The sequence below is a fragment of the Mercenaria mercenaria genome, chromosome 11, assembly GCF_021730395.1.
Source record: "Mercenaria mercenaria strain notata chromosome 11, MADL_Memer_1, whole genome shotgun sequence".
Lineage (NCBI taxonomy): Eukaryota > Metazoa > Mollusca > Bivalvia > Venerida > Veneridae > Mercenaria > Mercenaria mercenaria.
This window is the reverse complement of record NC_069371.1, coordinates 48978125-48990298: the sequence shown is the minus strand read 5'-3', so window position 1 is coordinate 48990298 and position 12174 is coordinate 48978125. Positions and strand designations below refer to the sequence as shown.

The window sequence follows — 12174 nt, the reverse complement described above, 5'->3', positions numbered from 1 at the left end:
GGACCGATGTTTCAAGATTGTCTCGAAAAATACTTGAATATTTATCGTGATAAAGCAAATGTTTCGAAGGCGATTTAAAGCTTGTTTGGTACACATACATAGAAAACATCCTGTTAATAAGTATGCTGAAAGTGGCAACATGTATTTTCGTTTTGATAAATGCAGTGGTTAGATTTGAAAACAGATTTTGAAACACGTTTAGTTCTATTCAGTAAGGTAATTCTCCTGACTTTTCCTGCTCATGATTTTTTAATAATTTAATTCAAAAGAATCTATAAATGCTACCGAAATTTGGAAAATTGTAGGTAAAATAACTACTTTGTTTATTTCCGAATTTTACTTTTACTTTGTTTTTGCACAGCTACATTTTGTTAAAGTCTTGCAAACTCATCTGTTTTGTGCTATGGAACGGCTGCATTTGAAAGTTTTGATTCACTATCTTTTCACACGGCAAGTGAAAGTCATTCTAAATTCAAGATGGCGGAAGTACCTTAAGAAGTCGGTTAATTATGAAGGTTTTTATTTTCCGCTAGTTTCTTTTTTAAAACGAGCATTTATCGACAATCGAAAAGCATATTACTTAGTTATATGTCAGGCGTTCACGCGTTATAAGATTTACATATACACAATGATTCATGAAGACTTATAATGCATGATCAATAAATTGACTTGTACAGTTATTGAAAAAAAAATGTTCAACAGTTTGAATAAACAGTTTCTTTAAAAGTACAAACATTCGAGATTGCCGAGGTTTTTATTGTGAACTTTGTATATCTGTTTAACATGTACTTACCTTGCAGCACATTAAACTTTGCATTTACCTTTTGAAGCTATGTGTGAATAAAATGCACATTTGAATAACAATTACTCGTTTAGATTTATCAGTTAATTCTAATTCCTACATTACTTCCCTTAGATCAGCATACCTATACCCAGAAGAAATATGAGATAACGATTTTAAGAAATCTAGCACCTACATTTTTTGAAAATATAGATAGCACTTTGAGGCCGCGTGACTATGTGAAGGTCGTATTAGACAAATATTTGAAAATGCAGTTAGTATGCTGTTCACAAAATCTAGAACAAACTTTGATATTCTTTGTGTTATAGGTGTGTTTTGGACACTCAGCTAGTTACGCTTTAAGATATAAATAACGGGGTGAAGGGCATAGAAGTCATAAGAATGGCATCAAGCGGTGTTTTAGGAAACACCTCCTAAGAAACGTTTGATGTGTTATGTTCAGAGTGTAAAGAACAAGATAAAAACAAGGAAGCTGAGAAATATTGCGTAGATTGTCAGGAGTACTACTGTTCAGACTGTTTGAAATTGCACTCGACACTTTCGGCATTAAAGAGGCATAAACTAGTGGATAAGGAAGTTGGCCAGAGTGAACAGTTACCTATGGTGCCAACAGAACGATGCGAGAGACACCACTTGAAAACTGTTGACATGTTCTGTCAGAATCATGACATTGTTGGGTGTGGAACATGTATTGCAGTTGACCACAGGTAACTGATAATATTCTAATTTCCGTTTTGAAAATATAAAACAAAAACTATTTTCAAACGTTGATATTGCAAAATGTTCGTATATTTGATGACTAATTAACCTATTCCATTTGCTTCTTTTGTCTCCAACATGCAGTGGGGGAGACATATTTATGTGCTACTAGTATCTGTCATTCTGTATGTCAGCAAGACACAAAGCTTTTCTACGCAGCTAATCTTACATCACAAGGCGGATTTACACCTGACTTACCAAAGTGTTCTTCGTTAATACAAGTTGAGCATATCGTCGTCATGTTCCGGCTCGGTGATGTTCAATACAGTTATGGTCCTAGATACATCAAGTTTTATGATGTTTTGGCTAGGGCGGATTTCCATCAAACCTTACAGGATTGGTCATTCCAAAGCCTTTACGTGCATATTTTCGGCATGTTCTGCTTCGGTAATTTTCAGTGGAGTTATCGCCCTTGATTTGTTGTAGTTTACCTTGTCCGGAGGAATTACATCAAACTTCATAAAAATGTTCATTGCAAAGTCTAGTATATTTCATTGGCATGTACCGACTCACTACATGACATTTAACATTGACGTGAAGCACAGGCACGTAGAGGTCAAGACGCCCCCTTTCCCACCCCATCCCCGCCACGCCTGTCACAAATTCATGTCTTAAAAGTTACGTTTACTATCACTGCAATAAAAATATTGATAGTAAATAGTAACTTTCAAAACATGTTAATTTGTAACAAAACATAATGTTTGAGACATATGCACAGTATATACTGAAATGGCTGATATTTGGCAGGCGCGGAAGGGGAGGGTAAGGCGCTTGACATCCAAGTGTCTGTGAATTTCACATGAGTGATCAGTGCCAAACCTAGATTTATCATTCTTTTTGTGGCTTTTAACATTTTATGCCAGTTGAGTGTTAGGAGACACAGATCTACGGTTTTCGTGAAAAACAATCCCTTGCTTTTTTTTTCTTTATATCGTCATAAGATTGACCTAGTATTCGAAAATATGTAGGACGTGGTATATTTTATCCAGATCAGTTATACATTATTTGATATTTTAATCTTATATAAATAGGTGCATCATATCTATTGTAACTCAGTGACAATCATTTGAAATATGATTCGTATTTTCATATCTTTATTGTCATAGTTGTGCCTTATAGAGTAGGATAAGCGATACAATCACTAAATCAAAATTTTGCAACTCATTTGACTGAATAAATAAGTTGTTCAGCAATCACACTGTTGAATCATAAATTGGCATGCAATCATTTTAATCAGTTTTATAATCATCATAGTTACAGACATTCGATAAAAATATTGTCATGAATACAAATTGTAATGCAATCATTCGAATGTATCATATTTTGTCATGCAGTCGTTCGAAGCAGTCATAATTTGGCATTTAATCAATTAGTTGAATTTTAAATTGCCATTAAACCACTAAAATCAACCATAAGTCGCTTTACTTAAATCCGTCTGCAAAAACACGAATTTATTAATATGTTATTGATGTATAATCAAATTCAACTCTTTACCTATAGAGCATGTCAAGATGTTTTCTACATACCCGAAATTGTGAAGTCGAGGGCAAACGTTATACCAGAATTTCTACAGTGCATGAAAAATATCGGAAGCAAATTTAAAGAGTTTCTAAAGACATTTAGCGACGAAGTTGATGCTCTAAAAGCAAATAAACAAAGGGAATTAGAAACCGTCAAAACGTTTGCAAAGAAAATTAAAGAAAAGATTAAAGAAGCAGAGCGAGATGCTATCACTAAAGTTGAAGAACGATACGAAAAACTTATGGTGAAAATGAACGAAGACATTGACAACATAAAAAGAGAAATGGATAATTTCGAAACAACAAAAGGCTTCATTGAGTCTACAGTCGGGAATAACTCTGAAACTTTTGTTGCTATGAAATTAAATGGAAACAAAATTGCAAAAGCGGAAGCAGCAAGCCATGGCATCGCGCAGATCCAACTTGGCCGAAGAGTTCATTTTACGTTAGATCCCAAGTTTGAGGAGATGAGTAAGGAACGAATGTGCCTCGGAAATGTCAAGATAATGCCCTATAGCTTTGAATATAAAGGTACTGTTGACATAAAATTAGATTCAGATGCAAAGCCGTGTAATGTATATGGTTCATGTGTCCTTTCAGACGGATCAATAGTGTTCGCTGACAACAGCAACAAAAATCTTAAACTGGTCGATGGTGTTGCTCTGACCGTTTTAGATTATTATAATCTTAAGACTGAACCATGGGATATGTGTTGCTTAGATGATAAAGAAGTAGGAGTTTGTCTCAAAAATGAGAAAAAGGTTAAATTCTTTAAAGTAGATCATCATCAACTGGTATACAAATATGAACTTAGTTTCAGCTTTGGTTGTAAGGGAATATCATATTTTGATGGCATACTCTATATTTCTGATGAAAAACGTGTATACATGTGCAGCCTGAACGGAAACATACTAATAACCATTGATTCAACAGTAAATGATATTTATAACATATGTGTGAGTAAATATCACTGCGAAAAAAGGGTCAATATACGGGAGTGTACGGTCCCGTATATTTCGAAAATACGGGCGTATACGGGATGTATATTACAAATATACGGACCTAATATACGATCCCGTATTCGGAACATCTAGTATACGGGAAGTCCGTATATTTGTCATGCATATACGGGATCCCGTATACGCCGAATATACATAAATGTATATTTCCCGTATATATGCAATATACGAACTTTCCTAAAAAATCCCTAGAAATGGTGTTTATTCGTGTCCTGCTTTAACATAAGTTTCATTTTCATGTATTCGAAGGGTCTTGAGACTTTTTTTCCCGTATACTTTCCGTATTTTAGAATATACGGAACACGTATACGAGCCTGTATATTCCGAATATACGTAGTATACGGATCCCGTATTTTTGTCATATACGGACTGTGATTGCATCTAATATACGGGGCATATACGGACTTGTATTTTCTAATATACGGGCTTCGGATTTTTCCGTATACGCATGATATACGTAGTATACGGATCCCGTATTTTTGTCATATACGGACTGTGATGCATCTAATATACGGGGCATATACGGACTTGTATTTTCTAATATACGGCTTTGGATTTTTTCCGTTTACGCATGATATACTAAGTATACGGATCCGTACTTTTGTCATATACGGGGCATATACGAAACTGTACTTTTTGATATACGTGCTACGGACTAGTCCCGTATATGCATGGTATACGCAATATACGGATCCCGTACTTGTGTCATATACGGGGAAAATATGAAACTGTATTTTTTTATTATACGGGCTACGGACTAGTCCCGTATATGCATGGTATACGCAATATACGGATCCCGTACTTGTGTCATATACGGAATGTATTTGCATCTGATATACGGGGTTATACGAACATGTAGTTTTTATATTACGGGCCAGGTTTTTCCCCGTTTATGCAAGATATGCAGAGTATACAGATTCCATATTTGTGTCACATTTAGACTGAATCTGGTTTTTGTATTCGGGGGAATTCACGGACCAGTTATTTCTAAAGATACATTTACCAGACTTTCCCGTATATGCATGTATAGTATACAAATCCCGTATTTTCTTTTATGTAAACTGATTTTGTATATGGGCACACACTGAAAGATGACAAAATGAATGTCGGTGATTACCTACAGCAGAATACGGTATGTTAGAAAAAGCAAGACAAAGGACAGGGTATGAGAAAAAAATCATATTGTTATTAATTGGAGACATGTCAGATTAAACTAACATTTTATTCACTTAAATACTTTTTAAATCAGTTTTTCTAACGGTTATGAATCATTTTCATTTCTTGTCCAAATGAAATAAGCAGAATTAAATGTGAGTAATCAATAACATCAAGCATTTCTTTATATTATTATATGTTCATTTCTGATTGAAAAACTAGCAATTCGCACATTTAATTCTGCGCGGTTGACTCAACAAAATCAGTTGAGTATCACTTCTTTTACTATTGTCTGTACATGTTTTCGTTATTCCCATGAATGCTGATTACCGCTATAGGCTTTTCGATTTGCCGTCTTCTAAAAAGAGCAGTACACACCTCCTAATGTCCGAAGATGTACTTTAAAAAGACGCATGTTGGTTCTGTACTGGAACACGATATGTAAGCAGGTTACAAATGATGACCCACATGGAAATATTCAGTTTCCTGATCTCAATAAGTATAAGCTTTTATCTGTTGTTACGAATGTCACTGAGAACGAATGGCTCATCCGGGCTGTCTGTCTGTATCTGTTGATCAAACTAGTAGAAACTTCACACATAAGTATATTCTTATCGTGAAAATATAATAGTCGTCCCGTTTTTCTGATTCCAGTAAACAACTCTTGTGTCAACCTGGAATAAAAAATGCACACATTAAAAGTTATAAAAAATCGACTCTTGCAATTCATGGATACTGATAATTATATCTATTAAATGATGTGAAAATTATGACGAATAAAATGACATGTGGTCGCGCCGGGAAACGAACCCTGACCGCAGCGGCAATAAAGAAGTTTTCCACTGTCGTTACCAATTATAACGCAAGGGAGGGTTTAGTGTTTAATGCGCGTTAAATATACAATTTTTATCGTAAAAATTAGTTAAAACATCTAATTCTCATGTGTTTCCGCAAATTATAGTCTGTCAGTATACGTAGCATAATTATACACCATTAATATCCATATATCTAAAAAATTTAATGCGTGCCATGAGAAAACCAACATAGTGGGTTTGCGACCAGCATGGATCGAGACCAGCCTGCGCATCCGTGCAGTCTGGTCAGGAGCCATGCTGTTCGCTTTCACAGCCTATTGGAATTAGAAAAACTGTTAGCGAACAGCATGGATCCTGAGCAGACTGCGCGGATGCGCAGGTTGGTCTCGATCCATGCTGGCCGAAAACTAAGACTATGTTGGTTTTCTCATGGCACGGCTCAATTATATATTTTATTTCTGTTCTTGTCGGACGATCTGGAGGCCAGTGCCTTTTTTTTAGTATTCGTTTAAACATTGCGTTATTTCTTAAATTTATTTTAACCCCAAGATTGCATACAGTTACACTAAAAATAAGATAATTTAATTGTGTCAAATGTTTAATCACCCTTTAAATTTCATTGTGTATTACAATATTGCCTGGGGATAAGAAATATCCGGTCAGTGTTGTTTCAAGCTGGGTCATAAAAATATGATAACCCACTTACTACAAGTGATAGGTACTTTAAATTTTATGGTTAACCTGTTAAGTACATCATTTTGCGCCTGCTGAAAAATAAGACGTTTGTGGTCATATTTGAAAATTTACAGCTGTAAAATGGCGTAAAACAGAGAACTGAAAAAATACCATTCAATCGGAAATATCGTCAACTTTAATTTGTTAAAATGTCAAAATGGTCCGTTGAAAATCGATTTAAAATAACAGACTAAGCTGAGCAATTACTTATTGTTTGTACATGTATGGTCCTGAAAGTAAATGTTTGTTTTAGATGTATAATATGTAACGATTTAAATATGTTAGATACCATATTCATATTATAAATATTACTTTTATTTTAACAATAAATAAAGTATTAATACATATTCGACTTGTTCCGCATTTCACTTTAATATTAATTTAAACTTCATTCAAGTACATCGTTAGTAAACCGTTTGCCTGTAAATGCATCAGATAAAAAAAATATATAATGACCAAGCTATTAGTTATCGATTCACCCCACCCCCACCCCGTGTTACAACAACAACACTTTGTACGGAAATCGACAAATTGGATTATTTGTTCTCCCGCTTTATCGGTTTTAAAGATGTTACTAAAAATTGGTAATGCAAAAGATCTATAGTATGTATGTATTTTAGGTCACTATAAAATTCTTATAACTTTCAGATTAATAATCAAATTCTACATAATATAAATTGTTATTATTACCAACCTTTTTTATATAATACTTTGAAAAAAAAAATACGCATGACAACCGCTTACATAGACTTACAAAGTCTGTAGAGATAAAATAATCAGTAATAGTATTAATTTCTTCATACTGACCTGATATTTTCGCAGAGAAAAACATTTTCTCTCTAGACAGAGGCAAGGGATGTTGGTAATTTTTTGCAAAAGTGCCATCTAGAAAAAAGCGTTATTTTGTCAGATTACCGGTACCCATTTTCTAAAAATAAAAGATTGTAATTATTAACTTTATTAATGCTTTTCCGAGATTCCAGTTTAATCGAATGAATGAACGTGCATGCCGCCTTATTCATTCTTAAAGCTAGCCTCGGCTACCTAGCTTCTACGAAATAAAACTTCTATCTGGAGTTGTTTTTGTCCTTTCAACTTAATCTCGTTTAACCCCAATGGTATTCATCAAATGATTTTTGCACGATATTTTTTTTAATTTCAAACACTTGCAACATCAACATTTGGTGACTGACATCCTTGTAGACTATCGGATGAAAGAATGAATGAAATAATAGTTAAATGATTAGTTGTGGAAGAAATGATCAATCGAATGAATGAATGAATGAACTACTTAACGGCTATTCTGAATTTCTTTTATATATTAAGATTACAAAATTAAAACTGACCTTTTTGACGCTTTGAATTTGTTGAAGCAATAAAAAGCAACCCGTGTTTCCGATTAATTGAAATATATTCATGGTCTGGTTTGTCACAAAAAAAAAATCCAGTTTATAAAAAATTAAAACATATAAATCAAATAAGTACTTACTCGTGGCTTCCTTTCCCTCTGAAATATGCAATACAGATTATCGCGTGCGGTCACTTGAGCCAGATGTTATCGCTTCGGGATATATGAACGCGCGAAGCGTGACGAAGCGTGTTCTCAACTGATTGGATACCTAATATCTGTATGCATTAAAGATCCCAATTAATTTGCGCTAATTTGTGTTAATTGGCATTCATCGAGTTTCTGATATTGTCAATTTGCAGGTAGAAAAATGTTAGAAATTGTCAGACTGGGTTACCAGGCGAAGGGTACATGGGCTATCTATCTGATTTAGTTAATATGCATACAATTATTATCATTTAATGTTTGCAGTAAAACTGTTCGGCAGAATTATATGTACAGTTTATTTTCGTGGAGATGGGTAAATCAGTTGTAAATGCTTATATCATTTGATTTAATGAGAGACACTCATTAATCTTTGCCAATATTTTTCGAGCGTTTTCGTTAATTTTAAGCAATATTTGTATTTTATACAGTCAATCAGTGTCACGCCATCCACGTTACCACGGTTATCATTGCTTTAAAGTAAAGTAATGTGATGTTATCGCTACCTGTTTTATCTTTGTAAATTTTATTTTTCTCTTAAGTATTTATTTTTTAGTACGCTTGTGACTGGTAATGTCTCTTTCTTTTTGTCTAGAATATTTAATAACTGACTTTTTTACAACGGGTGAATATGATAACTTTTAATAAATGGACCATAAATATCACGGTGCGTTTGACAAATAAGTGGAAAGTTTGCAAATAAATTTAGGGGAAAAGGTTATGGCCAAAACTCGAACCCACTACCCTGATATTGGCAGCTAAACGCTTTGCCGCCCAGCTACCTGCACATGCGATAGTATAAATATCAACTAAGAATTATATATGTAATATTTGTATCGCTATTTATGTTTGGACATTGAAAATGAATTTATGGAAATATACGAAATATTCACAAGTGCTAGGTCAATACTAAAGGACCCTACATCCACGAGAAATAAAATAGTCTGCCACAGTGTATACTACAGTGGAATAGAGGGGACATAGGAAACATTTTATTTATCACGTGCACACGTGTTAGCACCACATTCGCACATGTTAGAATACCACCTGCGAATGTGTTGATTAACACGTGCGCACGTAATAACTATCTTAGCAACACGTTCGCATGTGATAGCTATCACGTTCGCAGTTGTTAGCTGACACGTGCGAACGTGAAATATTACCAACGAAACTAATCGAGATATCAGCCTTTTTTCATAAACAAGAAAACACTTACTTCGTAAATTACAGCTAACTATAAATAACATTCCTTATGAAAGACATCCATTAGAAAAATTGCAGATCTTTCACGCTTTTCATTGATCAGCTAACACGTGCGCACGTGTTAGTTTATCACATGGGCACATGGTAGTATAACGTGCTGTCACTTGCGCACGTGATAGTTATCACCCGCACACGTGTGAATTACCACATACGCACGTGGTAGCTAACACGTGCGCACAGAAAAAGTAAAATATTTCATATGAAAGGCTTTTGTTCGAATCTTTGGACGCAGACACATTATATCGATTATTTTTCGTCTGTAAAAATATTAGAATTGATTTCATAAGTAAAGTATCAATACATGTCTTATATACTTTTTCAGTACAAAATATAAATGGATTAGTTCCTCTTTTTTTCTATAAATATTTGCATTGTATGCACAAGCGTTGGAAATGTGCAGAAAAACAGTTAATTTATGCTTGCATTAGATTTTTACAATGGCGATGATCAACGGATGTATTTATCACTACAAATAATAGGGATGAATTGATTAATCCTTTCTTTTCTCAATCGGCATTTAGATTAAATGTTAAAATAAATCGGGAACGCGCTAGATGAAATGATGGATTCATTCATGTTTGATTTTAAATTTATACCTGTTTTGGTCCGTGAATGCTTTTTTCAGTATGTCTATTAGTATTAAACTTTCTTTCTTTCAATATTGGCATTCATTCTACATACACGTACAAGTTCGAAAACATGCGAAACGTTTGACCTTTGAAATGGCCGGAGAATTAATTTTCACTACATATTGATTGCATCCCGTATTTTTGAAATATATAAGTTATTTAAACCCGTATATCCGCATATACGGGAAATATACGGAGTTGTATACGAAGAATATACAGGAAATTAATCCTGTATTTTCAAATATATACAAACTATACATACCCGTATATCCAGAATATACGGGAAATATACGGAGTTGTATACAAAGATATACGGGAAATATAAGTCCCGTATTTTTAAAATATACACATTATTTAAATCCGTATTTCTGGCATATACGGGAAATATACGAGTTGTACACCAAGCATATACGGGACATATACGTGCCGTATTTTCGAAATATAACAAATTATTTAAATCCCGTATTTCCGGCATATATCGGGAAATATACGGAGTTGTATACGAAGAATATACGGGAAATTAATCCCTGTATTTTCGAAATATACAAACTATACATATCCCGTATATCCAGAATATACGGGGAAATATACGGGGTGTTATATGAAACATATACGGGAAATATACGTCCCGTATTTTCGTAATATACGGATTTATGTATTCCCGTACACCAGACATATACGGGAATATACGGTGTTGTATACGATCAGAATAACCCTTTTTAGAATTTCCCGTATTTCAATAATATACGGGGTATCGTATACTAAGAATTCCGTATTTCATAGTATACGGAAATCCGTATTTTATTAGTATACGGACTTTTAAATATACAAGCCCCGTACACGCCCGTATTTTAGTTTTTCCGTATTTCTTCCCGTATATGGGTAATATACGGGATCCCGTACACTCCCGTATATTAACTCTTTTTTCGCAGTGTATAACAGAACTATATTTGTCACTGACCCTGGTAAAGGTGTTATTTGTCTTGATAATAGTGGTCATGTTCTTAATACTGTTACAAGCGAAATAGGATATGCTCATGGTTTAGCAGCTGCATATGATGTAAAAGTTTTTGCATGTGGATGGATGTCAGAAAACGTTATTCTTCTAAACGAAAAGGGTGAGTTTGAAAATGGTGTTATCGAAAAAGGTCTAACAAAACCACAGGCTTTGTGCTTCAGCTGTAACAATGGCCGTTTGTATGTTCCAAATTGGAAAAGTGATAGCGTGCAAATATTCGAGTTGGAATAAATTCATCTTGAACTGCACATGTCTCAAATAACACATTTAGATATTTCTTTTAGTTGCCATTTGAACACATCAGTCAAATACATACGTTCGGGGGGGGGCAAAGAGAACTGACAATTGCCCATGAAAGCTGCCTGGAAAATTCATGTAGGATATGTTTTGTTCTAATTAAACAAGATTTATTAAATAACCGTTTGACTCAAAATACTGTTCTTCATAAGATTGCAAAACATATAGTCTTCTTCTGGACGGCTGCGGGAGTAGCTATAAGAATTTTAGTTAAGTAAATGTTTCAAGCGTTTCATCTATTTATGGTCAAAATGTTTGGATAGGGAATTTGTTTGATATTGTATATTACGAGATCCAAGAAATAGAATAAATATTCCAAAATATGTCTCTTGTGTTTGTATAATTGTTTTGAATTAGTATAAAGGTAACTGACCCACATTGCTGTTTTATCTATTGCTGCCCGATAATTAAAGTGTTAGCTACAGAAATAAAGTGGTCAAAAGCTACACATTAATCTCGATATTTTTAGTATTCTATGCATGAATCTGTATTACCACTTGTGACATTATCTCCATCTTCATTTTCGATTACTTAAAGCTGATATCGCCCAGATTTGTTAAAATCATTATCTGTTCATATTATGTTAATTATTTATGTGAAATGTATTTTA

General features: G+C 34.0%; 1 protein-coding gene across 1 annotated transcript; it reads left to right on the top strand.

The window, feature by feature from the left end:
- The first annotated feature begins 1402 nt into the window (after nucleotides 1-1402).
- Nucleotides 1403-11498, top strand: LOC123532975 (uncharacterized). The gene is made up of 3 exons (XM_053518084.1): nucleotides 1403-1509; nucleotides 3062-3909; nucleotides 11182-11498. The coding sequence occupies exons 1-3, from the start codon at nucleotides 1403-1405 to the stop codon at nucleotides 11496-11498; spliced, it is 1272 nt and encodes a 423-aa protein (XP_053374059.1).
- Nucleotides 11499-12174: the final 676 nt, after the last annotated feature.